Source organism: Chroicocephalus ridibundus, chromosome 18, assembly GCF_963924245.1.
Source record: "Chroicocephalus ridibundus chromosome 18, bChrRid1.1, whole genome shotgun sequence".
In the NCBI taxonomy this organism is placed as follows: Eukaryota; Metazoa; Chordata; class Aves; order Charadriiformes; family Laridae; genus Chroicocephalus; species Chroicocephalus ridibundus.
The window spans coordinates 5,093,437-5,119,500 of NC_086301.1; the positions used below are offsets into that span (position 1 = coordinate 5,093,437).

Genomic DNA, 26,064 nt, shown 5'->3' on the forward strand with positions numbered 1-26,064 from the left:
TTGGGGAGCGAGCCCGGCTGTTTGCCCATCTGGCATCACCAGAGGTCTTTGCAGGGAGGAGAGGTGGGCTGGGGCGGCAGAGCAAGGGGGACTTTCTATTTTTCTACCTATTTTCCATTGAATTAGACCTCAATTCTGGCTTTTCAAATGGAGGGGGTTGTGCAGCAGGGCACAAAGCTGTGCCAGGGATGTGTTGGAGGGGACAGGCTGACACGGAGCTGTGGCAGGGTACAGGGGCTTAGGGATGGAGGCAAGTGGCGCAGAGCAGGAGGAGGTGACACAGGTGGTGCAGGGTGGCAGGAGAAGGTGGTACAGCTGGTGCAAGGGGCAGGTGAATGTGACATCAGGCTGTGGCAGGTGGCGAGGTGGTGGCTGAGCCGTGCAGGGTCCTGGCAGAGGTGACAGCGAGCTGGTGCAGGGGGCAGGTGGCACAGCTGATGGAGGGTGATGACCCTGAACTTCTGCCAGGGGCACAGATGGTGGCAGATACGTTACCCTGAGCTGATGTGGGGTACGAGGGTGCGGTGGGACCAGGCAGGTGGCAGGGACGTGACCCCAAGCTGGCGCAGGGTGGCAGGGACAGATGGCACAGCTGATGTTGGTCGGGGTGATGCGGAGCTGGTGCCAGGGGGGAAAGTGGCTCAGTGGCGGGCGCAAAGTGGCACTGGCGTGTCAGAGAGTTGGTGTATGGCAGCAGGGGCAGGTGGCAGAGCTGGGGACAGGGAGGTGGCACCGAGCCAGGGCAGGGGGGGACATCTGGTAGCAGGAAGGTGATGCTGAGGCGGTGCAGGGGACACTTCTGTGGGCAGGGAGGTGACACATCTGGGGACAGGGAGGTGGCACTGCTCCAGGGCGGGGGGGCACATCTGGAGACAGGGAGGTGACGCTGTGCCAGTGCAGGGGGGCACATATGTGCCAGGGCAGGAAGGTGATGCCAAACTGGTGCAGGGGACACATCTGGGGGCAGGCAGGTGACATGGAGCCAGTGCAGGGCACATGGAAGTGATGCTAAGCCGGTGCAGGGGCACATCTGGGGGCAGGAAGGTGACACTGAGCCAGTGCCTGGCCAGATCTGTAGACAGGGAGGTGACACTGAGCTAGTGCCGGGAACACATCTGGAGACAGGGAGGTGACACCGAGCCGGTGCAGCGGGCACATCTGGGAACAGGGAGGTGACACCTAGCCAGTGCAGTGGGCACATCTGGGGACAGGGAGGTGACACATCTGGGGACAGGGGGTGATGCCGAGCCGGTGCAGCGGGCACATCTGGGGACAGGGAGGTGACACTGAGCTGACGCAGGTGACACATCTGGGGACAGGGAGGTGACACCTAGCCAGTGCAGTGGGCACATCTGGGGACAGGGAGGTGACACTGAGCTGACGCAGGTGACACATCTGGGGACAGGGAGGTGACGCCGAGCCGGTGCAGCGGGCACATCTGGGGACCGTGCGGGGACGCGGCCGGGGGGCGGGTGTCAGAGCCGTCGGGGAGGTGACCGCCCGCCGGAGGTGACCCCGAGCCGAGCCGTGCCGAGCCGCTGCCGGCCGCCCCAGCGCACCGCCCGCCGCTCCCGGCATTGCGCATGATACTGCGGCGCAGGGGCCCCCGTGCGCGCCAACCCACCTTGAAACGGGCCCGGGCCGCTCCGCCGGGCCAATCACCGCCCACTCCGCCGGGGCGCGGCCAATGGGCGGCGGGCGGGGGCGGCACCGAGCCGCTAAAGGGCGCAGGCTAGGCTGCGCCCCGCGCCGTGCGGCGGAGGGCAGGTGCGGCGCGGCGGCGGCATGGGCGCGGGCATGGGCGCAGCGGCGGCGGCCGGCGGCCGGCCCTGAGCCGCCCCTCCGGCCCGGCCAGCCCCGGGGAGCCCTGCCCCCGGCCCGGCCAGCCCTGCCCCGCCCCGGCCGGGCCGCCCGGCGGGCGGAAGATGCTGCGCACCGGGGGCCGGTAGTACTATGATTTGGTATGTGGCCGCTTTGGTAGCAAGTGTGCTCGGCGCCCGCGGGCTGCCCGTACAAGGTGAGCGGGGCCGCCGGGATGCCCTGGGGTTGCGGGGGGGTCCGCCGGCTCCCTGGGGCGGAGAGCATCCCCCCTGCTTTGCATCCCCCCCCCCGTACCGGCTGCGGGGTGGGGTGGGGGGGGATGTGGATGCACCGGGCTGGGATGCGGGTACCGGGCTGGGATGCAGGCAGCGGGCTGGGATGCGGGTACCGGGAGCCTGTACCGAGCTGGGATGCATGCGCCAGGTTGGGATGCATGCACTGCGGGGGGGAGACGACGACACACGTCCCGAAGCTCCCCCCCGGGAGCAGGGCAGGGGGGATCACGCCCCGGGGATGCGGCGTTCTGCGGCTCCCGGGGGGGGTTTGCCTCCCCTCCGGTGCAGGGGGGGCTGGCCGTGCCCCCGGGGCTGCAGCGAGGGGCTGGTTATTGCTTTGTTCCCCTGCTGTCCCCCTTCCCGGGGAAGGGGGGGAGCATCTTACCGGGCGATCCGGGATTTTTTTTTTATTTTTATTTATTTTTTTTTTTTTTGGCGGTGACCTCCCCGAGGGCAGTGGCTGCGGGTCGGGAAGTTTGGGAGGCAGGAGCTGGTGGGCGGCAGGTCCTGCCTGGATTCTCCCCTCGGAGGGGGGGCTGCTTGGAAATTCCCCTTGGGAGAAGGCGAGGGGGTGCGAGTCCTTGCAGGGGGCACGCCTGGCTGGATGGTGGGGTGGCGGGGGAGAGGTGGGCAGCGTGGCCAGGGCCAGAGCGTAGGCAGGGGACGGGCAAGCGTTTCTTTGCTCCCCCCCCGCCGCCACATTTCTCCCCCCAGCAGCTCCCAGGGGCGCAGGCAGCGTTTGCCCTTCCCTGCAAGGGTAGCCCGGCTGGGCAAGGAGAAATGCAAAAGGGATTCGTTGCCTTCCCCCGCAGCGCCCCGGCCGTGCCCGTGGGCTCCTGGCTGCAGGTTTGGGGGTGACTTTGTCGTCCCCCCCCCCACCGCCTGGGGGAGGCTGCCCTCCTTCCCCCCGCCCTCCCCCCCACTGCAGGCTGGCTGCTGCACCAGGGTAAACTGAGGCACAGGGTTGTCCAAGGTCAGGAGGGAGACAGCGGCGGAGAATAACCCTGATTTTCCTGCTCCGGCTTCTTTTCCGTCAGCTGCCAGCGCCGCCCCCCCTCCCTCCCCGCCAGCCAGCCCTGCAGGTAGAAGAGCAGCTGCCTGCCGCTGGCGTGGCACCATCTCCCATCCCGGTACCTCGCCGGGCACGGGGTGCTCCCTGCACCCCGGTGGTCCCTAGTGGGGGGCTGTGCCCCTGGGTGTCACCGAGCCCTGCCGGTGGGGATGTGGTGACCGCTGGTGGCAAGCGATGCGGGGGAACGCCACCTCGGTGGGCTGGGAGGGGGCACCTCGGCATGCAGCGGGGCACCACAGCCCCCGCCACATCACGGCGCTCCTCTGCATCCCGCCGCCGTCCCTTGTCATCCCACTGGAGGCGGAGGGAAGGGGAAGGGGGTGTCGGGATGGAGCCCCTCTTGCTGCTGAGCCGCGGCCGGCTGCTGCCTGCCTGAAATGCATCCTGCGGCGTGGTGAGGCGGCAGTTTGCAGCAGCGGTGTGGAGAAGGGATGCTCTGCCTGGGAGAGGAGCGGAGAGCGGCGTGTTCTGCGCCTGGGAACTTGGGAATACCCTGGGATGGGGCTCCCAAGGTGGTGGTGGGGTGGGTGGGTGGGTGGCGGGGACCCCGGGTGCGGGGGTGCCGCGCGTACGGAGCAGTGCGTACGTGATGAATGAGCGCGCTGTGAGTAATGCGTGGGTGGGCGGCGGGCGAGGGGGCGCTGCCGGCCGGCGCAGCCCCCGTGGGAGGGCTGTGTGGGGACGGGGAGCTGGTGGGACTCACCCCAGCGCCCTCCCCTCCTCCTGGGAGTCCTGGTAGGGGGCTGTCACCCTGCATCGCTTGGGGACAGGGCTTCGGAGCAGGGCTGGGGCTCTCTGCAGCTTTGCCCCTGGCTGCGGCCTTCCTCCCCACACTGCCTCCTCCTCCTCCTCCTCCTCGTAGAGCCAGGTTGAGATGCAGCGGTGCCGGCCCCGGGCAGCCCTTTTGCCTGGCCCAGCTCTCCGAGGGCTTTCCAGGCGTTAATCGGCTCAGAGAGGGAAGGAGGGCGCGTTATCCCCTCTTATGGCATGGGGGGAGGAGAGCCGGGACGTGACCGCACAGGGAGTGGGTGTCGGAGGAGGGATCTGGCCTCCTGGCATTCCCGGTGACGCCGAGGGGCTTTTCCTCCCTCTCCCATGAGCGTGATGTGGTGCTGTGCAGCGAGCGGGGATGCTCGTGGATCCGGCAGGTGCGGTTTGCAGACGGAGGATTTGGCTTCGCCGGGTGAGGGCTCCGGTCGAAGAGGTGTGTGTCCCCCCCGGACACCGCGGCAGGTGTTGCTCATGGCAATGACCTTGGCTTGCTGTGGCGGTGCATCCCCTACTCGCTCCAGCGCAGAGCTGGTGCCTCTTCGGCCATGGAGGGGTTTGGACCAGCAGCCACCGGCTTTGGCACATGCGGCTTTGGCCCCGTTCTCCTCTGGCAAAGGCATGGTTTGGCACCGGGATTAGCCAAGGGGGTTGGCCCAGCTCCCGTTTCCATCCTTTCCCGGAGGATTCCTGCTCCTCTGGACCTGTTGGATGGAGGCGCGTGGGGCAGGGAGGGATGCGTGCGTCTCGGTCGATGACTTGGCTTGCCGGAGGGTTTTTGCGGCGATGCTTTCCCGGCTTGGTTGCCTTTTGACTTGGAAGATGCAGCTTTGCTGGTGATGGGTAGACCCTGCAAGTTCCTCTCCGGAGCTGCGGCAGGATGGGTTAGCTCCCATTCACCTCCAGTCCTCCGCCTTGGAGGTCGTGGCTTCAGGCTGGAAGAGAAGCCCTGCAGATGGGCGAGCAGCGGGTCCAGCCCCGTGCCGTGCCGATGGAGGAGTCCTTGCATCTCCCGTCCCCTGCGGTAGGCATCTCCCGAGCTGGGAGCCCTGAGCGACCGACCAGCTGGCCTCTGGAGAAACAACTCTCTTCCTCCCGCTTCCCGATGGAGAGGCTGGCGTTGGTGGGAGGGCTGCCTGAGCCAGGAACAGCGTGATTCAGGAGCTGCTGGCGGGCAGCTCGGAGCGCTGCCTGCATCCCGCTTAGCGGTTGGAAGAATGGGAAGGCATCGGGGTGGTACACCCCGCTCCGTGGGGAGGGCGATGCGGGCAGCCTGCCCCTGGGTACCGGTGCCGTGTGGGTCTGGATGCACTGGGCTGGGGGGCACAGCCCCCCTGGGATGCAGGAGGTCTCCCCCGGGAGCGGTTTTGGCTCCAGCCCTCCCTTCCCCCCGCCCCGCAGCTGCTTGCTCGGCCCCACGGCACGTGGATGGAGCTTGCGGGGAGCTGCTGGTCGTTGCTGGGAGATGATGGCTCCCGTGAGGCGGCTGCTGTGCAGCACCTGGGGATGCTCTACACCGGGCCAGTGATGTTTAGAGGGAGGGGATGCCAGGGACCCCCGGGTGGGAGTGGGGACACCAGGGTGACCATGGGGAAGACGTTTTCTTGCACGCTCCATCTCTGTGCTAACACACGTGCTCGCTGAGCTGCCACCCAGCCGGGCACAGTCCCACCTGTGTCACCCGGGGAGCGGGGACCCACCGTGGCAGGTGGGGGGCTGCCGTGGGGCAGTACCCCAGGCATGCGCGCTCCCCTGGGGGTGCCAGGGCAGATGCCTGCCAGCGCGGGGATGGTGTCGGTGGCTCCGCAGGACATGCCACTTCCCCCGGGGGCTGGATTGGAAGTCACCCTCTTGTGGTGAATGGGGTGCAGCTAATGCCGCTCCTCCGCCGGCCCCGCATGACCTTGAGGCATGTCACTTGACCTGCGCGTCGCCTTCCATCCATCTGGAAAATCCGGTTTAAAGCGCAGGAATCGTGCTGCAAAGCCCAGATGCTGCTTTCCAGCTGGGGGAGGGGGCGAGGGCTGCGCTCCACGCACCCCCCCCGGCATTGCCCCCCCACCAGGCGGATGCTCTTGGGGGGGGGCTGCGGGTACCCCCGGGTGGGCAGGGGGGCACCGAGCTTGCAGTGGGGGGTGCAGCCCCCACTGAGCTATTGGGGAGGGGGCTCTCCCCCTGTGCCATGCACCGTTTTGGAAGCCCAGATCCCTGCAGTGGGTGGTTCCCATTTTTCCCCCCGCTCCCCGGGCTGCAGTTGCTGCCCTGCATGTTTCGTGGCACTGGCTGCCCGTTCTCGTTCCCTGCTGGCCTCCATATGCCACGCCGGTGGCCTTGTCCTCAGAGATCCCCACCATATCCCGCCTCCACCGATGTGAGCGGGATGTGTCAGAGCAGATCTCGTCTCCGCTCGGCAGGGAGGAGAGGTCCCCGCGCCTGCTCCATCCCCGCGGGGGGACAGGGATGGGGACGAGCGCCCGGGATGGTGGGACAGGATGGGATCTCCTCTCTGACCCCTGGGCAGGGCAGCCTTCCCGGGCTTTTTGCCATCATCCCTTGGCTGCGGGATCGGTGTTTATCCCGTCTGCGAGCCCAGGTGCAGCATTATTTCATTTTGGAAACCCTCTCTGCCATGGCTGCATCCTCAGGAAGCATCTGTAGGAAGGGTCCCGCTTCAGCGAGTGCACCTGAGATGCTGGGTACCACCAGCTTCACCACGTCGCCTTATGTCTCCGCTCTTGGGATGGCAGGAACTGGATGCCCAGAGCCGGGAGAGGGTCTTCCCGGCCTTGGCATCACCATCCTGGGGAGCCCCCGCGGTGGCACCGTCTTTACACGGCAGCAGCATTCCCTCCTCTCCCTTTGGGATGCTATTCAACTCCACCTCCACATCTTGTATTCTTGCCTCCTGGCACGCGGCGTGCTTTTATTTTTCCTGGATCTGCTTGGATGACGAAGCCTGTTGATTACTTGTTTTTCTTTACGAGGCATCCCCCCAGCTTCGCCGGAGCTCCCGCACCGAGGAGGGATTTGGGGTGCGCATCCCCGCTGCGGCTCCCTGATGTTGACCCTATTTCCAAGCCACAGCCTGAGCCTTGAAACCCCCGCCCTGAACTTGGCTGAGAAAATCAAGTGGGTTTAAAAATACCTCGTCTGTTTGCGCTCTGTTTCTTCTGGCGTCTGCGGGTTGTTTTCAAGCGTTTCCCCACAAATGTGGGGGTGAGAAACGCTTCTTTGAATGGAGAGCTGCGGTCTCCATCGCTCGCTTGCCTTCCGCGGCCGGGATTTGGGAGGAAAACCTGGTTGGGGCTGGGACCGCAGGGTTAGGAAGTTGGGGAGAGCCAAGGCGAGGCGTGTAGAACATCTTCCCCACTGCTTTCCTGCTGTCTGGGGAAGTGGGGACAGGGGGGCACGGGGGACGGTGGCAGAGCGGGTAGCAGCTGGGGCGAGCCGGGGGCCGGCTAGCTGGCGTGGCTGCCAGTCGGCCACGCGCGTGGGGAGGCGATGCTCAGCCGTGCGTGCAATTCCCCACCGGCCTTGCGATCAGACACCGGCGCTGCGAGCTGCCGGGCCTGACCTATTTTCCTCTGCCCAGGCATCCCTGGCCAGGCATGGGTCTGGCAGAGCTGCTGGCTCGTCCTCTCCTTGGGGATGTCACCCACCGGTTTGCTGGGGAGCCGGTTTGGGGGTCCCGGTGTCAGGCTGCGAGTGTGACATCGCGGTGGTGTCCCGGTGTGGGGCAATGGGTGGCCTGTTGGGCAGCGCGCTTCTCTAGCTGGGCAAGCATCGGCATCCCGGGCTCCGTGTGGCGTTGAGGAGCTGAAAACCAAGATCCCCCCTTGGTACCGGGGGTCTCGGGGAGGGGCTGGGGGCTGCCCCCTCCATCCCGCGCTGCCGGTGGTGAGCGGGGACTGTCCCTTTCAAGGCGGCGAGGTGCTGGGGACCCGCTCGCTCGAGCGAGGCGGCCGGGGAAGCGTGCGTCCTTGGATGCTCTTGAGCAGCACGTGACAGCTGCTGTCCCCGATCGGCGCAGGGAGGGGGGTGTTCCCAGCCCCCCGCAGCGGGGGTCAGGATGGGTTCTTGCGGCTCTTCGCCGGGGTGGCAGGGGAGGGCTGACAGGGTGCAAACGCCTGAGCTCATCGGCGATGCAGTGATAACGAGGGATGGAGAGGTGCAAGAGTGTCGTCAGAGGGGTGCAAAGTGTGGGGGGGCAGGAGCGGGGTGCGTGCTTAGTGTGTGCACGGCGATCCCCCAGCCCGGATGGGGACTGGACCGGTGGGTGGCCATGCGGGACCCCCGTAGCAGGGCCGGGTGCCTGCGGCGGGCGTGCAATGCAGCGTCTGCTCCTTTGCAGATGGTTCACAGCTTTGCACCCCGGCGTCACCCTCCCCGCTGCCACCCGCCAGCCCTGCCGGTTAAACAGCCGCCATCCAGCCCCGGTACCCAGCTTGCGCCTTGCAGCGAGGAGGGGATTTCGGCTGCCGGTAGGGACGGCTCTGCCCACCATCTACCCCGCTTCCCCTTCCCATGGGGACGCTGGTCCGGTGAGCCCGTGGGGTGGCATGGTGCGGGCCTCTCGCCGCTTGTGCCGGAGCCAAAAATAGCCGGTGATGCTCGTCTCCCGCGGCGGGGAAGCGGTGATGTCACTCGCCGCCAATCACCGGCAGCCCCGAAGAGCAGCGCGGAGGAGTGGGAACGTGCTTCCCCGAGCATCCCTCCCCGAGCATCCCCCCGGAGCAGGCGGCGGCAGCGTGTGCCGGCAAAACGGGGGGCCCTTTCCTTGACGGGAAGGGAGATGTGGGGCTGAACCTTGACCCTAGCAGTTTTGGGGACCTCCCCGCCTCGGCTCCCCCCCCCCACCCCCCGCCAGGCTTGGGTTTTCCCTCTGCCTTTCTGGAAGCCGTGCTGAGGATGCAGCTTTGCTGCTGATGGGGAGAGCAGGATGACGCCAGGCTGCAGCTGAGCGGGGAGGCACGGCCGGGGTGGAGCGGTGCCTTCGTTTGAGGCTGAGACCAAAGCCCTGCTTAATTACCCCCGCCGGGGGGCCGGGCGGGAGGAGCAGGGTGCCAGACTCGATGCGCAGGTCGCAAGCCGGGTTTCAGGCCTGGGGCTCTCGGGGGACATCTGAGGATGGGCGGGCTTGGCTGGAGCGTCGCCGCTCCCGGGGCTCAGCCTGCCCTGGGATGGCTCCTGCGGGAAAGCCGGATCCCTGGGCTGGCAAACCAGAGCTGCAGGTCGGTGGTCCCTGCACGCTTGGTCCCATGGATGTGAAGGCACAGGCAGGGCTGCAAAAGCTGCCTTTTCCCCATTGTGGGGACGTGGGGCAGTCCTGATGGTGCTTCTAGGTGAGGAACATCACTAGGTATGCTCCGTGCACCCCCTCTGCTGAGAGCGGTGCGTCCCCAAAACCCTTGCGGGGCACTGGGCACCACCCTTGCCACGGCGCAGAGAGTGGGAAGCCATCCTGGAGCAGCAGGCACTGGCGGCCACCAACCCCTTGGTTTCGGGGTGAGGGAGACCCATCCGCAGGGTGATGTCCTTGGCGGAGCTAGGCGGCTGGGGATGGGAATAGTCTCTGCTGTGGCTTTCCTGGGGGTCCGGGTCCTCCGGCTGTCACTTATGCTGGGGTCCGGCAGTGGGATCAACCACGGTTTCTTCCTTCGCTCCCTTGCAGGTGCCCTCGGCTCGAGGGAGGAGCCCGAGTTCGTGACCGCTCGCGCTGGCGAGAGCGTGATCCTGGGATGCGACGTGATCCACCCGCTCACGGGGCAGCCCCCTCCCTATGTCGTGGAGTGGTTCAAGTTCGGCGTCCCCATCCCCATCTTCATCAAGTTTGGGTTTTACCCTCCCCATGTCGACCCGGAGTATGCCGGTGAGTCCTGGGGGGTGTGAGGGGGACATGCCAGGTCCTGGCTGCATCGTGTACGGCTCCGCTCCATGCGCTCCTCCATCAGAAATCGCGCGGGCTCTGCCTCTCGTTGCTCGCTTTCCACCCAGTTGGTTTTAATTAAGCAGCAGCGCTAGGAAGCCAGCTGGGCTGCGTGGGACGGGAGCAAGCGAGGCAGAGAAACCCGGGGTGACGCGTGGTGGTGGCGGCGGCGGCTGCTGCTGCTGCTGCCGTTGTGCCCCGGAGCAGCTGTGAGCCTGGGGGGGTGGTTCTGGGATGCTGGGGGGACGGTGGGGATGGAGCCGGGACCACGTGCCGGATGGAGGTGGCAGGTTGGAGCTGCAGAGCCCATGTGGCCGCTTGCCAACGTGCCACCTGCGCCACGTGGCTGGTGGCCTCTGGTGGGGTGTCTGGGCTGGGGACCAGCCCCTAAGGGTATTGATGTGGTGGGGCAGATACATTTCAGTATCCCATTCCCTGGGGAATGCCGTCCTGGGGAGCTTCCTTTGGGTCTTACCCTGCTTCCAAAGCTCTGCGGGGCTTCCTCCACCCAAATCGCTCCCCTGGGAAATGCTGCGGCGGGGAGGATGCCAGCGCCCGAGCCTGGGCTGAACCCTGCCAAAAATCAGCTCATGAATGAGCGATGCCAGAGCCGGGCGGAGGGTGGGCTGCTTTGCTACTGGTCCGGTTTCCCAGGCTGTGCAAAAGGTCAGCCTGGGGCTGCCCTGCTTTTTTGGGAGACTCCCAGGCCAGGGACAAGCTCTGGGGACACCTCGTTGGGGACACCAGCCCCCGGCTGGGAGCAGAAGGCTGGTGTCGCTGCGGGCAGATGCCACTGTCCCCTGCAGCGACGCTCCGGGGGGGCTGCTCCGGTGCTGGGGGGGCCATCGCGCGGGGCTGGTGGCCACCGAGCTGATGGCTGTGCTCTCCCCGCAGGCCGGGCCAGCCTGCACGACAAAGCCTCGCTGCGCATTGATCAGGTCCGCTCCGAGGACCAGGGCTGGTACGAGTGCAAAGTCCTCATGCTGGACCAGCAGTACGACACCTTCCACAACGGCAGCTGGGTCCACCTCACGGTCAATGGTGAGCCGGGGGGGGTGGCTGTGGCATCGCAGGGAGGGGCTGCGGCATCCCCAGAGGGTTGCGTGTGGCGCCGGTGCTGGGACAGGTTTCCCTTTGATTTCTGATGGACGCTGGACCTCGATGGTATCTCTGCCTGGCAGCCAAGCGAGCCTGAGGCCATCCAGGCTGGCTGCTCCAGCCGGGGCGTGACTTAAAAAGGGACAAACTTTTATTAGGGATCCCGCCGTTTAATTACGCGGAGCTGGTTTAAAGGAGAGACATCAGGAAACGGGTCTGGGAACGCAGCTCCTCTTCACAAACAGATCAGAAAATCCAATCTTTGCTTTCTTGAAATTCAGATTTACCTAAATTACTTTTTCGTTTTATTAAGGCTGCGTATTAAACTAATTAGCGGACCGTCGGTGTCCGCATCGGGAGAGGTCTTTATTTTTAGCCCGGCAGCGGGGCCGTGCCTCTCCCGCTGCGGTGAGGTGGCTGGAGAGGGACCGCGGGCACCGGCAGCTCCTGGCTGGTCTTACTGACCTTCAGCAATTAATTTAACCTTTTGGGAAGGTGGGGACGGACGACGGCTGGGCTGCGGCAGGGAGCAGAGCCACCTAATTGAGCCCAATTAGCGAGCAGGAGCTTTGCAGCGGCCCCATCCCTGCCTTATCGCTGCCTCCTTCCCCCCCCCAAGCCTGCAAAAAGGGGTGAGATGCTGCCGCGTTTGCCGGCTTGGGAAGGAGGGCGAGAGGAGGAGGATGGTGCCTGCTTCATCTCCACCGCCAGCCCGAGGGGCTGGAAGTGCCGTCGTCGCCCCGTATGCCCTGTCCCCCACCCCAGGCTCGACCCCCTTTGCAAAATGGGGTGTTTTTTGGGCACGGGCTTAATAGGAAAATAATAACCATAATCCTCCAGGCCCGAGGAATTGCTTTTAGGGGAAAGGCTGTGGCTTTCCCCCAGCGCATTGCAACGCTTAATTTTCTTAGGGGAAAATAAAAATCATTTGGGGAGAAACAAGATATAATTTCCCCCCCTTCCCCCCCCCCCCCCCCCCCCCCCCCCGAGCAGATTAAATTGCCAACCTGTCTTCCTCGAAAGTGGGCTTTAAAAACCGCCGGTAATTAGGGGCGGGCTCTAATCCTGCCAGCCTCTTTAATCAGGAAGGAGCCTTTCGATCTGCACTGCGGTGTTTTCCCATGTTTTGACAATAGCAAGTTAATGTGCAATGTTGGGGGGGGATGATGGGACGTGGTGCCGCGCCCTGGCGCTGGCTGGGGGGGGCGGAGAGGGGACAGGGCTGGGGTGCGGCGTGGCGTGGAGGGGGTGCCCTCGATGGTGTTGTCCCCCTCGCCTTTGGGGTGATCCCAGCCCCGCCGTGGGGATGTGCGGCGCGTCCCCCCTTTGCTGGCAGCAGCCTCCCCTCTGTCCCTGTGCCCACCCGGACCTACAGTGGCCACAGGTGAAACGAGGGGGGGTCACGGCGGTCTCCCCCTGCCCCACAGCTCCCCCCACGTTCACCGAGACGCCGCCGCAGTACGTAGAGGCGAAGGAAGGCAGCAGCGTCACCTTGACCTGCATGGCGTTTGGGAACCCCAAGCCCATCGTCACCTGGCTGAGAGAGGGAGACCTTTTGGGTGCCAACGGCAAGTACCAGGTAGGTGGGTGGTGGGGGCTGGCAGGGGCTGCTGGGGGTGCTCCCGGCTGGCGGGGACGGTATCGATGGGACCACGGTGGCGGCAGCTCTGCCGTCTTGGAGCCGGCCGTGCTTTCTCAGCACTTCTTGCTGAGATGCCCTTTTCTCCCCCCATTCCGCCATCTCTGACACTGCCTGCCCTTGGGTGCAGGCTAGAGACCCCCCCCCCCGGGGCGTTTAGGGCAGCCCCATTCCCTGCTGCTCCCCGGGGGCCGGTTGCTGTGCCAGGGCCTGGAGAAGGGCTGGAGGCTGGGGACGCGGTGTCCGCAGGCAGGGATGGATGCAGCGAGGCTGGGGCCAGGGTGGGGATTTTGGGCAGGGAGGGCTTTGCCCCCCTCCCAGGATCCTTTTTGCATCCTGGAGGCTCCTGGGTAGAGATTCCCCCCTGAGCTGTAATTGGTAAATCAGGCATTGGAATCAGCGCAGGCACTAATGAGAGTAATTAGGAATCATTTGTTACTAATTGAAATAGAAGGATGAGGCAGGATGGAGGGGGGGAAGCCTGGCTGGGAGCTGGGCTCCCTGTGCGTGGGGGTGCTGCTACCCCAGGGGGGACGGTCCCTCGCCCGTCCTTTCTCTGCTGTGTCCCCAGGGAGGATTTCGTCTGCGAGGTGGCCCCGGGGGGAGGATGGTGGCCAAGCCAGGGTCTCCCCCTCGTCCCCCACCCTGAGGGGTGGAGCGGGTCCCTCGGGAGCAGCCGGGATGTTCCGGCGAGGCATCCTGCTCCTTGGGAAACACCGATGGTGCTGGGAGGCTCGGCAGCAGCGGTTTGGAGTCTGCCGCCTGCCAGTCACTTCTGCAGGAGATGAATACGTTGTGAGGGTTCTTGATTTCTTTTTTTTTTTTCCTCTTTTTTTTTTTTCTTCCCCTTGGCGTCAAGCAGAGACGCGTGTGTTGGTTTATTAATATCCGAAGTCTTGCAGAGCGGGGAAACCCGTTTCTCATCCGGCCTTAAAAAGCGCCGGCAGCTCTCTGCCGTGGGAAGCGGGGAAGGAGGGAGGGTGCCGGGGCTGGGGTGCACCCCCCGGGGGAGGGGGGTCTCTGCCCGCGCTCCAGGGTCTTCCCTTGTCGTCCTCAGGTGAGTGACGGGAGCCTGACGGTGCTCTCCATCACCCGGGAGGACAGGGGTGCCTATACCTGCCGGGCGTACAGCATCCAGGGGGAAGCCGTGCACACCACGCGCCTGCTCGTTCAAGGTGAGATCTTCCACCCGAGCCCCTCCGGCTTGTCCTCGGCCACCAGCATTCCCAGGGGGGACGGAATCTGCGCCGGGGGCTCCCTGTGGGGAAATTCCGTGGGTTGCAGGGCCGCGGTGCCACCCCGAAGTGACCCACAAGCGTCGTGCCGGCTGACCCCGTGGCTTGGCATCCCGTTTGTAGGATGGAGGAATCCACTTAATTGGGGCACCGCGGTGGCCGTGCCGAAGCGGCCGTGCCAATGAGCAGCTGGGCCCCCATGGCAGCTCGGTTTTGTTCGGGAAGCGGGGAAAAGATTGAGGCTGTCACAAAGCGCCTTGTCAGATAGCGGTGATGCATGGCAGACCTCCCGCTCCTCGCTCCCTCTTTTATTAAATAAATCTTTAATTAGGTCAGCAGCTACCGGCGGAGAGAGGAGCATGGGGTGTCCCCTGCTCCACCTTTGCCGTGGTGGCAAGCTGTGGACGCTCGCTGCCAGCTCCCAGCAATTTGCTGTTTTCCCCTTGGGTTTTTCCCATGGGTGATGCGATCCTGGGAAAATGCTTGGGGTGAAGGGAGGCGTGAGCTTGTGTGCCCTGGGAGAAGCAGAGCCATGCACAATGGGTGCGGGGCCCCCTCCCAAAAGCCGCAGAGATCAAGGGAAAGGGTTGGGAATAACAGGGTCACCATGATCCTTGAGGGCACCCCGTGATCCCGGGGCATCGGGGCCAGCTCTGCCCGGGAGCCCACCAGCAGCTCCCAGCTCTGTGACGGAGCTGAGCTTTGTGGGGACACCTGTACTGGTGGGGGTGACACTTTCCTCTCCCTTCCTCCAGGACCTCCCTTCATCGTTTCCCCTCCGGAGAACATCACGGTCAACATATCCCAGGATGCGCTCTTCACCTGCCAGGCCGAGGCGTACCCCGGGAACCTCACCTACCTGTGGTACTGGGAGGAGGAGAACGTCTACTTCAAGAAGTGAGTTTGTACCTGGCAGGGCGGCCTGTCCTCCTCATCTTCCTCCCGGGTTGTGCTGGGGCAGGCACTGCCCCGGGTCTCCCTGCGATCCTCCTCTCCTCCTTCTCTTGCAGCGACCTGAAGTTGAGAGTGCGGATCCTGATCGACGGGACGCTGATCATTTTCCGGGTCAAGCCAGAGGATGCTGGAAAATACACCTGTATCCCCAGCAACAGCCTGGGCCGCTCGCCATCAGCCTCTGCCTACCTGACAGTGCAGTGTGAGTGCGGGCAGCGGGGGCTCATCCTGAGGGGTGGGACTGGGATTGATAACATCCATCTCCGAGGCAGCCCCAGAGGCTCTGTTGTCCCGCTATGATGCTGGGAGGCTTGGGTTGATGTGACAGCAGCCTTTGGATGAGCGTGCAGTTATCCTCGGCAAAAGGCTGAGAGCATCCCACGTGGGCTTGTAGGGTCTGGGCAACGAGATAGTAAAGAGCCCGAGCATCCTGAACAGCACTGCTCAGCTGGGACCAGCGTCCACCTTAGGGAAACACCGGATCGGGGCTCCCAGCCTCACCTACCCTCTTGTATTCTGCGGTATTTATTGTTACGGGGGCTTGTTCCTGTGGCGTTCCTGTGGTTTTCCTGTGAGCTCGCTAGCTTTGCGTGTCATGTTTTTCAGGCGGTAACTGATCTAAACAAGTGGAGGAGAAGGGGCTGTAGCAGGAGCGTTGCTTCCCACGCTTGTTCTCTGGGGCTCCCCGGGCGGTAATGGGTAGTGTGCCACCGGCATCCTGTGGCATTCGACAGTAATGGCCTCGATTGCCGCCGCTCGCAATTGCAGTATTGCTCTGCTCTGAAAGACTGCAGCGGTTTTATTTTATAATGAAAAGCAGGCTTTAGGAAAGCAGGCTGGCGACTTTGAGGGCTGCCAGTACATCCACCACTGGTTAGCGGGAAGTCCCATGCCGGAGGGGAGCCGCTATGGGAAGGGCTGGGAAGTCCCATCGTTCCCTATGGGGATGGACGAAGGGGCAGGGGACGGTGGGACTGGTGCCCGTGCCCGGGCAGAGGCATGATTCGGGGCTTGGATGTGCCCGGCTCTTGGGAAAGCATGTGGCTTCAGGCCATTAAATCTGCCCTGCCGCTAATCCAGGCCCACTCGTCAAGGCTGATAGCTGTTAAAAATAGCTCTAACGGCAGGGAAAACGACATTTGGACAATCTGCCGTTCAGACGGCCCTGCGAGGCTTCGGCGCGAGGAGCTGCGCTTGGCTTTGCGCCGCAAACCCCCTTTTCCGCGGGGCAAACCTGGTCATCTCCTCCTGGGCTGATTCCTTGGGGAGAGGCGGCTTCCCACCCTCCGGAGCAGCCATCGGATGGGGACACGGCTGCAGGTCATTAGCGAGCCAGCCTGGCCCCCGGCCAGTGACCTAGTAGTGAAAGGCTCGATCCCATTACCCTCTCCCGCGCCGCCGGAGCCCTTGATTACATTTCCGAAGAGGTGGAGCCGGGCGGAGGAGGTTAAAGCCCGCTCCATATGCGGCGTTTGGCAATCTGGGTTACGGTGCCATCGCCGGGGGCGCGCGGTTCCAGGGAGCTGGTTGGGGTTACGTGTTTCGGCACAGCTCCCAAACTTCTCCTTCCATCCCTTCCTCCGAAAGGCCTTACCTTTACCCACCAGCTTCGGGTTTTCAGCATCCCTAGTGCAGGGATGCTGCACCACCCCCTGCCCCCCCCTCCCCCCCCCCCAAAAAAAATATGCATTCATCCCGTAATGCAGCGTAAGCCCCGGCAGGATTTTCCCATAACCTCGTGCTGCCAGTGTCTAGACAAGATTGTGGAAATACTCGCTCTTCTTTATTAAAAGTAACTTTTTTTTTTTTTTTTTTTAAAAAAAAAAAGCTTCTTATTAAAGAAAGTCTAGATTCTCTCCAACCCACTCGCACTTAATTAAAAAGCTCTTAGAAGCACTGTTAATGACACATTCTAGACTGGAGGATTGCGAGACGCCTCGCTGCGTGGGTGGTGCAGCGCGGGGAATGGGGGGGGTTAGGTATGTATTTTAAGCTTTTGCATCCTGTTGGAAAGGGTGGAGGTGGCTGATGCTCAACGCGACCCAGCCTCAATGAGGCACGGGCTGCGAGTACAAACAGACGGGAGGTAAAGGGCTCGCGGCAGCCCGGGCCGCGGATCCCTTCTCCCACCGCGGTTGGCGTGTTTTAAGGCTCGGGAGTTGAAATATTTGGCGTGGCTGGTGTGCGGAACCAGAGGTGGCTTGCTGGGTGTGCACCGCACCATGCACGTGTCCTCCCGGCTGAGCGTGGTGGAGCAGCTCGGGCTTCAGCAGGACGCAAGTCGGCGTGGATGTGAGAGCAGGTGTAATTAACGTTTCTTCTTAGCTTCAACTTTTAATGAGCCCCAGGTAGGAACACCCTGGGCATGAGTAAAGCCTCCCAGAAATGCCAGGTATTACAGCGGATTTGTGTGTAGCAAGCCCGGAGATAACAGCCTGTGGGGGAGCCAAGGTGGTGTTTGGGTTCGGAATTCATTATAAAAGCCATGTTGATGCTCTGAAGCCAGGTGGTGGGGGAGAGACGGGCTCCTTCCCCCCACTAATGTGGTGGTGCTGCTCTCCCAGATCCTGCCCGTGTGGTGAACATGCCCCCTGTCATCTACGTTCCCATTGGGATACATGGATACATCCGCTGCCCGGTCGAGGCAGAGCCCCCAGTCACGCTGGTCAAGTGGAACAAAGACGGACGTCCCCTGCGAATCGAGAAGGTAACGAAGCCCCCGGGGAGGGACGTGTGGGGACACGGAGGGCTTCGGACCCTCGTGTCCTCTGCAAACGCTGGTGAGCGTCACCAGGCGTCCTGTGGGTCCAGCCCGCCCTCAGGAGGGAAGCAGCCCTGTGGGTGGGATGGCGCTGCTTGTCCTTATCGGCTGTGGGCAGAGTTAATTCGGGTTCTTGCGTGGAGCCCAGGGCGCCTGCAGACGCGCTGTCTGCATCTCCGAGACCTGATGCCTGCTTCCCTCCAAAGTGACCTCCTGATGGCCCTGCTTTTTTTTTTCCCCCCTATGGCAACTGGTGGTTAAAAGACCCTTTTAACAAGTCTCTGTCTTCCTATAATCACGGTTTGATAGTCTGAGTGAGGATATTAGCCATTAAATATTTAAAGAAAACGCTCAGTATTTTAAATTTTTTTCCTTAAATATTAACAATCCCACACTTTAATTCCATTTAAACCTGTTGCTGCTGAGGGTTCCTGGCCCTTGGCGCCCTCGGCCCCTCGGGTGGGGTTGTCTCCTTGGTGCCACCTTTTATTTAGGGTGTGATAGATCCTCGCGTTAAATCTTTTGGGGTGCTTGCAGAAGCCTGGCTGTGTGCAGGGCTTGAGCAGCGGCAAGATAAACCCGCGTGTTGTTGGGTGCGTACGGAGCAGGGAAGCCCTTTTTAGGGGGCTGTGTTTAGACGGGGGCTGATCTTGCCCCCTGTTGAGGAGATGGCTTGGATGCTGGGAATTGAATGGGGCATCTCCCTGGGGATGCGGCAGCTGCCCTGGGCTTGGGCGGGGGGCTTGGCTGAAGGAAAGATAATCCGCTGTGGATTATAACTCCCAAAAGCAGGGACTTTGCCCAGGGATCACAGCAAGAGGAGTGCTCTCCAGCTTTACTCTTACTAGTACCTCTGCACTGACCCTGTTGCTACTCAGACTCTTGTCCTGGCTAGAGAAGAGACAAGCCGTGTTGCGGTTGTTAACAGAAGTCTTCAGTGGTCCGCAGACAGCTCAAAACATTCATTTTAAGTGGCAACTCAAGTTAAAAGTTGGATGCAAGTCTTCAGAGTTGAATGATGGGCGTTACTGGGTGTGGGATCAGCTTCGTCTCGTTCCCCCAACAGTGTCTATTTTCCTCTATTTAATATTTAAATAGCGTGGTGATTATTTCTAAGGAAATGAGATTAAACTATTGGTAATGTTGCTGAGGAACAGAAAGACTCAGAGTGAGCCAGAATAACTTCTTCTAGTTTTTGTGGTTTTACTGGAAACCATGATTTAAGTTTCACCAGAAAGCCAACATACAGCGAACTTGGCGGCTAGCGGCAATTTTGCAATTATTAATTACTGCAGACCTGGTATATCTGTTTGTTGCTTGATATTATCCCTCTTTCTCACCGCCGCAGTATTCCGGCTGGAACCTGCTGGAAGATGGGTCGATCCGGATAGAGGAGGCAACCGAAGATGCTCTCGGCACTTACACCTGTGTGCCTTATAACGCCCTGGGTACGATGGGCCAGTCTCCCCCTGCCCGACTGGTACTGAAGGTAACTCGCCTGCTAAAATCCTCGCTCTGCAGCTGGCAGATTTGCCACGGGTTGTGTTCTTCCGTGCCGTGAGGAGCTCCCGGGGCTGTGCGGGGTGCCGGAGTCCCAGGCCAGGCAGCATGAACGCGTGCGTGCTTTGCTGAAGCGTCTTAGGCTGTAGCTAGGCTGTTTGACGTGGATTTTGCAATGCGCATGTCGCTCCTTCTGCCTTCCTGTTCAGCACAGTGCTGCAGGGGTGGATGAGGTGGTTTGGTTGGTTTTTTTTCCGTGCTGCTTATTTGGTTGTTAATTCTGTGCAGAAATTCAGGTTTTGCTTTGCTTTCCTGAGCGCTTCTCTGTGAAGAGAGCTCAAGAAGGGCTCTGTGCCCCCCAACTTGCCCACTTTTCCACCTGCGTTGCTCGGCTTAGCAAAAACCTATCGCCTTTTGCTCTGTGCTCAGAAAGGCATATGCAGGCCCTCGCGAGCATCCTTGAAGGGGAACAGCAGAGGCTTGAGCATGAAGATGCTTTTGTGCTGCAGTCCGAGGTGTGCTTCCCACGGGGACAGGCAAATCCTGCTTGGTGGCAGCTGGAAATACCCTGCCGGAGCGGTGGCACGGGTTTCGGCACAGGCTGGACCACAGCCAGTGTAAGATGAGTAGAAGGCTTTGGTAGTGCTGGACCAGCATAGTTTGAGAAAACATGTCCCTGGGATGGCCTTTTTGCCAATAAAACGCTTAGCCCTGCTGACCTGGGCTTGGGTTCAGGCAGGATTTGAATAACTGGATGATTTGAGCTCTAGGGACGCTCCGCGTGCGGAGCCCGAGGCGTGCTGGGCTCCCGGTGTGTCTGGGGTGGGAGCTGCTGCCTCTTCCTTCCCTGAACAAAAAGTCCCCGTGCTTGATGGTGATTCATGGTGTCTCGCTGAGGTTCACGTGATAACGCTTTGTGTATCATCGACACACACATCCGCTAAGGCGGCTGCAGAATCAATGAAATCGGGTTGATGTCTGATGCGACGTGGGTGGGTTTTGTTTTTTTTCCTGTTTACCTCCTCAAAACTTAAACAAGGTGCCCTAGTGCAGCAGCTTTTCAGAGGAAACTTCCCTCGGGGTGTGTAATTTGGCGTACCACGGAGCTTCCTTAGCACACGCTCTCTGCCGCGGCTTTCCTTGCAGTGCCTCAACCTTACCCAAACCCGGTGATTCATTTGTTTTGGAAAAGGGCTGGTTTCAGTGGTGGGGAGCCGCTGGCGTGCGGTCGGAGTTGGCGCGGGTTGATGTTCCTTGCCTTTTCCCTTGGCTGCAGGACCCCCCCTATTTCACGGTGCTACCAGGCTGGGAGTACAGACAGGAGGCAGGGAGGGAGCTGTTGATTCCTTGCGCTGCTGCCGGAGACCCCTTTCCCATCATCGCCTGGAGAAAGGTACCCGGCCTGCCAGACAAATCTGCAGTGCCTTTGGCTTTTGGTGAATATTGCAGACAGAGAAGCCACACTCTGTCCCGGTAAGAACAAACTGCAGGTACAGCTGCTTCGTTTTGGGCTGAGCCACTGCCGTCCTGTCCCCGCAGGTGGGTGGGGGAAGCCCCGGCTTGTGGCCACCGAGTGTTTTAACCCCGTGAAACCGTCACGGCAGCATCTGCAACGCTGAGCGCTGCCCCCTCCCCGGCCCCCCTCCTCTTCCTCGCCGGTGCTGCCTCCGGGACACCCTCCTCCGTGCCTGCCTGCGAGGTGGCCACCAGCAGGACATGGCAGCCCCGGCGATACCGTTGTCGCGGCGTGGACCTCCCATGGCAGGAGGGGACGTGCCACTGGAGCGTGTCCCAGGGTCTCTTGGCTGTGTTTTGGCAAGAGGCTGGACTGGTCAGCAGCTGCTTTGCTGTCCCGTGACTTTGAAGACCCTGGGAAGAAGCTGTTTTAATGATGCTGGACTGGACATAATGATTTTGGGATGTCCCTTTCTCTAGAGCAGGGTAGGATGCAGTGTGGTGGCACAGCCTGGGAGCAACCAGGGCTTTCCAGTCCTCCAGCCTTCCCTTCGCTTCCCACCTTCCCTGCTCCTGTAGGAAAGCCACCGAGCTCCTGGGCTCTTTGTCCCCCTCTCAGGATCTTCTCTCCAAGCCTCCCGTCCCCTTCTTAGAGCTCCCAAGAGCAAGTGGGGTCCCTGCATGGGCACCATCCTCAGTCCTTGCGGTGTGAGATGCTGGATGGATCTCTTTGAGTTCCTTTCACCAGCATGAGGAGGACCATGACTTGCACAGGTTGCAGGTCACCTACCTAAGACTTGTTGGCCGTTTAGTCTTTTTCTGTATCTTATTTTTCTTTTACCCCCCCAGCCCCCCTCACCGTTCTTACTCGGGTTTATTTTCAGCCCCTCTTGTGCCTTCTGGCGGTCCTCCTCAGGGCTTTTCCCCCCTGACTCCAGCTGGGGCTGGCTTGGGGTGGGCTCAGTTTCCCGGTGGCAGAGACAAGCTCCCTCGCTCCCCGTCAGCCCCCCAGCACTGGCCGGTGTCTTGAAGGGCTCCTGAAGACTTGGGCTTGGCACTGGTAGCCCTGTGTGCCCGTCTGCTCCTCCCCTCATCCTGCATGACATTGAACCGTGGGTCCCGGTGTCACATCAGCAGAGACCCCTGCCTGAAGGAGCAGCTGAAGAGGACTCAGGACAACGTGGGATTTGCACGGGCGTAGACACGAGTTGTTACAAGATCCATTTTTCCGCTCGGCTTGATCGCTCCCGGGCATCTCCATGCACGCCATCCTCCTGCATCCCTAAACCTCTGACATGAAGGGTCCTGCCTGTCCTCTGCCGCTGGCTGAGGGGCAGTTTGGGCGTCTCTTGGGGCAGGCGGTACCTTCCCCGGCCTGGGCGGGTGTTTGCTGGGGGTGGCCGGTGCACCATCCTCTGCAGCGGTTTCAGCTTTGGATGCTGGACGTTGAGCTCTGGCGCAGGGCTCGGGGTCCGTGCGAGCGCCGTGGGGTTTTCCGCTTGTGTGTGAGAGCTGAGCATCAGCCGCCCTGACACGTGCCTCTCGCGTTGCCCCGCCAGGTCCTCTCGAAAACGGGGGAACCGGCTGCCTTGCCGCGACCGGAGAGACCAGAGCCCTTGGTGGTGGCCGGCGGTGTCCCCTGGGCCACACAGGTAGCTTAGTGACCCTGCTGCCGCCTCGCCCTGCCCCGCAACCTGCTTTCTGAGTCGTGTTTTTTCTGTCTTTGCCTGGCTCCCCCTGCTCCTTGCCCAAGGTAGGGAAGCCCAGCAGGAGCAAGCACAACACGCTGCCCGGCGGCACCCTGCAGATCCGCTCCCTCGGCAAGGACGACCACGGCGAGTGGGAGTGCATCGCCACCAACGTCGTCGCAAGCATTACTGCCAGCACCCACCTTACCGTCGTAGGTACGGGCAGGGGACGGGTCCTTGGGGACGGCTGGTGGCGGGGCCCTGGGTAGGGTCCCCCAGGCAGCGTGTTGGCGAGACAGGAGGTGGGGATGCTTCCTGTGAAGAGCAGTGTCTCCTTTAAATCTTATTTACTGGTGGTGCAGCCGCCTTCTGCTCTGTTATTCTGGCCACCTGTGGACACAGCTGTCCTGCTGCTCTTTCTAGCAGGTTGCAGAGGAGTCCTCTCCAACTGCAGCTGGGAGCAGACCCCTTCCAGCCCCCTTGCCTTTGCCGGCCAACGCAGGGTCTCGCTTCCCTTCATCCCCTCCCTCTCTCCCTGCAGGCACAAGCCCTCACGCCCCGACCAGCGTTCACGTTGTGGTCGCCATGACCTCAGCCAACGTCTCCTGGGAGCCCGGCTACGATGGTGGATACGAGCAGACTTTCTCAGTTTGGTACGGCCCTCTGTGAGTCATCCTGGCATGCTTTGCTCTCTGCTTCTTTTCCTTCCTAGCCGGCCCGAGCTTCGAGCAGCCGGGGGGAGGAGGGTGGTGAGGGCAGCGTGCCCGGCTCGGTGCCCCGTGGGCATTACAGGGCTGAGCTCCCGTGCGGTGCTTCGGAGAGATGGGTGGTGGTGGGATCATGTAGGTCCTGTGTTTCATCTCCCTTCTGTGCTAGCCGGTACCTCCGTCTTCCCCAGCAGGTTTTATTCTGCTTATGGTGCAAGGGAGACGTTCTGCATTCATGTAACTTTGCCTCTGGCATCTAATTTCAAGATAAACTGTTTATGAAGCTTAACAGCCAGGGAGAGGATGGGAAATGCAACCTTTATAGAGTGTGTCCTGGAAGAGCTGTGACTAAGCAGAAATGATCTCTCCTTGCTCTGCGGCTCCCTGGAGGTGGTTAAATCCCATCTGAGTTTGTGACCAGCCAGCGTGAGATGCCGGCCGGGTCTGAGCCTCGTGGGGCTTTGCTCCCATCGCTCCTGTGTCCTAGCCGGTACCCAAAGCCAGCAGGTGCATCCTGCCTTCCCGCACGGGGGCTCAGCCCTGCCGGCTTTCCCCCGGGACAGGGGAGGGCGAAATGTAGCTGCAGCGAGGTCGGGGCTTTATATGGGCTCTGCGCTTGCTCTTTTCTTCTGGAAACGTAGAGGGGATGGTGCCTTCCCTTCCCAATTCTGGGGCTGGCGTTCTTCAGCCTTTTTTCTTGCTGTTTTTCCTTCCTTGCCTTAATTTGCTCCGATGGAGGCCGCTGGTAGAGCGGAGATGGGTAGATGCTGCCTGTAATGATTTCTGCTCTCCAGCCCGAGGCTGGGCACTTGGGGTGGGGCTGGGCAGTCTGTCGGGAGATGGAAAGAAGAAGAAGAAATGAAGCGAGCAGAGGAGAAAAATAAGGGAGTGAGCAGAGCAGTGCAGACTTTGCTGTGATGAAAATGTCCTTGGGAAGGAGTGGTTAAGCCTCTCTGCTCTGGAGACGTGGCTCACCTTGAAGGGAGGTGGCAGCTGCTGTGCTGGGTTCCTGCCTCCTTGAGGCCCTTCCAGACCCTGTGCTGGGGGAGAACAGCCAGCGACAGGGAAGGGTGTTTGCGCCAAGGGAGCTCACAGGGTGCTGGGGGGACCTGGGATAGGGAGGCAGCGACCTGTCTTGCCCTGGCTGTGGGTGTGGGTCCTGGGGGCCGTGCTGCTCCCTGGGATGGGGAGGCCGGGAGAGGTGGACGGTGCTGGATCATCCATTGCCGACCGGAATGCTGGCCAGCCAGAGGGCGTGCATTTTCCTCCCCGCTGTGGCTATGGGATGCTCGAGCCAAACATGGCTTCGCCTCCTGCGGAGTCCGCGCTCTCCTCCTGCTTCTGCAGTTGTTGATGCTGGAAATGCAAACCCCGCTCCCCAGGGACGGCCGAGGCCACCGCAGCATCCTGCCTGCGTACATGCTCTCCCTCGGCAAAGGCGGTCTGCCGTGCCCGGCAGCGATTAGTGCTGCATTTACCCTCTCCTCTCTCCATCCTCAGCCCCTTACCATTGCACTTCTGCCTACAGGAGCACTGGGGAGAAGGGATGCGATGGCGGTGGGGTTAAATGCTGCAGGGAAACCCGCTCGGGGCGATGATGCCCTCCATGCCTGCGCTGTAGTGGCGGGGGACCCTGGGAGCTGTAGTCCCAGCCGGAGCCGCCGTGATCCGGAGGCTTTCCAGGCAGCCGCGCAGTTTGGTGGAGGCACGCTGCACCTGCATGGCTCTCCACCGACGCGCTTGTTTCCATAGCTTGCTGCTGCTTCTCCCACCTCGCCTTCTGCTCCCTTGGTCTTTTCTCTTACTTTCTACTCGGTGGTTTTACCCGGCTGTATGCCGGTGGCTGTAGATATGGCCACTTATCTGTGCAGAATAGACCTTCTGCAGTAATCCTGGCCAAATCCTCTGCGGACACCACCGAAACCTGCAGCTGAGGACCGGGACTCCCGGGAGCATCTCTGACAGGAGCACCGATACTGGCAGTATCGTTGCAGCACGGTGATGCTGCTTTGGGACGTAGGGCTCTTTCACCGTGGTGCTTCCCAGCAGGGTTATGGCTTGTGGAGGCGGCTGCAGGCTCATGTGTGCTGGGGTCACACTGGGATGGCTCTGGGAGCTTTTTTTGCCCTGGGTTTGTGGATTGTAGACCCCTGAGGAAAGGCTGTGTCCCGCGCTCCTTGCAAGCGCCTCCGCCGCACTGCGAACCCCGAGTTACGCCCTGGGTGGTGCTGGCAGCCCCTGACTTGTGCAAATATGGCAAAAATGGTGATTTAGTTAAATGTCTCTTGTGGGATTGCATGTACAGGGCTACAGCTGAGGGAGAACTTGGCTCTGGCTCGGGAGCTGTCGAGGTGTAAATGGGAACAGGGCCCATCTTCTGCTCCAGCTGTCCCCTTTGCAGCACTCACCGGACTAAAAACACACCAGCTTCTACTTTTGGCCATGGGAATCTGATGGAGATAATCTCAGAGCAGGGCTCTTGGTTCTGCTTTTGTCCCTGACCCTGCTCAGAGGGTGCAGGTGGTGCACAGCAGAGGGGAGGGCTGGTGGCCATGTCCATATGAGCTGGGGGGTACTGGCGTGGCACAGCGGGACAGTGTCCCATGCCTGGCAGTCCTCATGTCTCCGAGCCATCTCGTGGGACGTGAGTGGCCGCCCCATGTCCATACATATCACTGCTGTCAAGCCAAACCATCGCTCGGGAAAGCTCCATTTTTGCTCGAGAAGTTAATGCTGCCTCTTTGTCCCCCCGGTCGAAGGCACCTTTCCTGAGGATGCTCCCTTCTCTCTCGGCAGGATGAAGAGAGCCCAGTTTGGCCCCCACGACTGGCTGTCTCTCCCCGTGCCAGCTGGTTCCAGTTGGCTACTGGTGGATACCTTGGAACCGGAGACTGCATACCAGTTCAGTGTCTTGGCTCAAAACAAGCTGGGTACCAGCTCCTTCAGTGAGGTGGTCACTGTGAACACTCTAGGTAGGTCCTCCACAGGCACAAGGGGAGGAGAGGGAAGGGATTCAGGAGGTCCCTGGGGAGAAGTGGCCCTTTCCTTAGTCCATGTATCCTATCTGCTGGGGATGGAGACGGTGAGCAGCAGCACTAGTTCCCAGCTGCGTAGAGGGTTTGCGGAGGGTCCTGGATGAAGCTTGTAGATTTTTCTGGATGCATG

General features: G+C 61.7%; 1 protein-coding gene across 19 annotated transcripts in view; it reads left to right on the top strand.

Annotated features, from left to right (window-relative positions):
* Positions 1 to 1,761: 1,761 nt before the first annotated feature.
* Positions 1,762 to 26,064, top strand: part of IGSF9B (immunoglobulin superfamily member 9B) — a 45,219-nt gene continuing 20,916 nt past the window's right edge. For 13 of the 19 annotated variants that reach the window (XM_063355033.1, XM_063355043.1, XM_063355039.1 and 10 more), the window contains exons 1-14: positions 4,245 to 4,372; positions 9,608 to 9,805; positions 10,757 to 10,903; positions 12,388 to 12,539; positions 13,657 to 13,774; positions 14,590 to 14,731; positions 14,845 to 14,990; positions 17,353 to 17,495; positions 18,898 to 19,038; positions 20,326 to 20,442; positions 22,064 to 22,156; positions 22,258 to 22,408; positions 22,734 to 22,857; positions 25,696 to 25,871. In XM_063355033.1, coding sequence (XP_063211103.1) covers positions 4,264 to 4,372; positions 9,608 to 9,805; positions 10,757 to 10,903; positions 12,388 to 12,539; positions 13,657 to 13,774; positions 14,590 to 14,731; positions 14,845 to 14,990; positions 17,353 to 17,495; positions 18,898 to 19,038; positions 20,326 to 20,442; positions 22,064 to 22,156; positions 22,258 to 22,408; positions 22,734 to 22,857; positions 25,696 to 25,871 — 1,957 coding nt within the window. In that variant the 5' untranslated portion in view covers positions 4,245 to 4,263. Of the gene's footprint in view, positions 2,018 to 4,128; positions 4,373 to 9,607; positions 9,806 to 10,756; positions 10,904 to 12,387; positions 12,540 to 13,656; positions 13,775 to 14,589; positions 14,732 to 14,844; positions 14,991 to 17,352; positions 17,496 to 18,897; positions 19,039 to 20,325; positions 20,443 to 22,063; positions 22,157 to 22,257; positions 22,409 to 22,733; positions 22,858 to 25,695; positions 25,872 to 26,064 lie in introns of those variants that run through there. The other 6 variants (XM_063355045.1, XM_063355046.1, XM_063355044.1 and 3 more) reach the window with 6 other exon arrangements.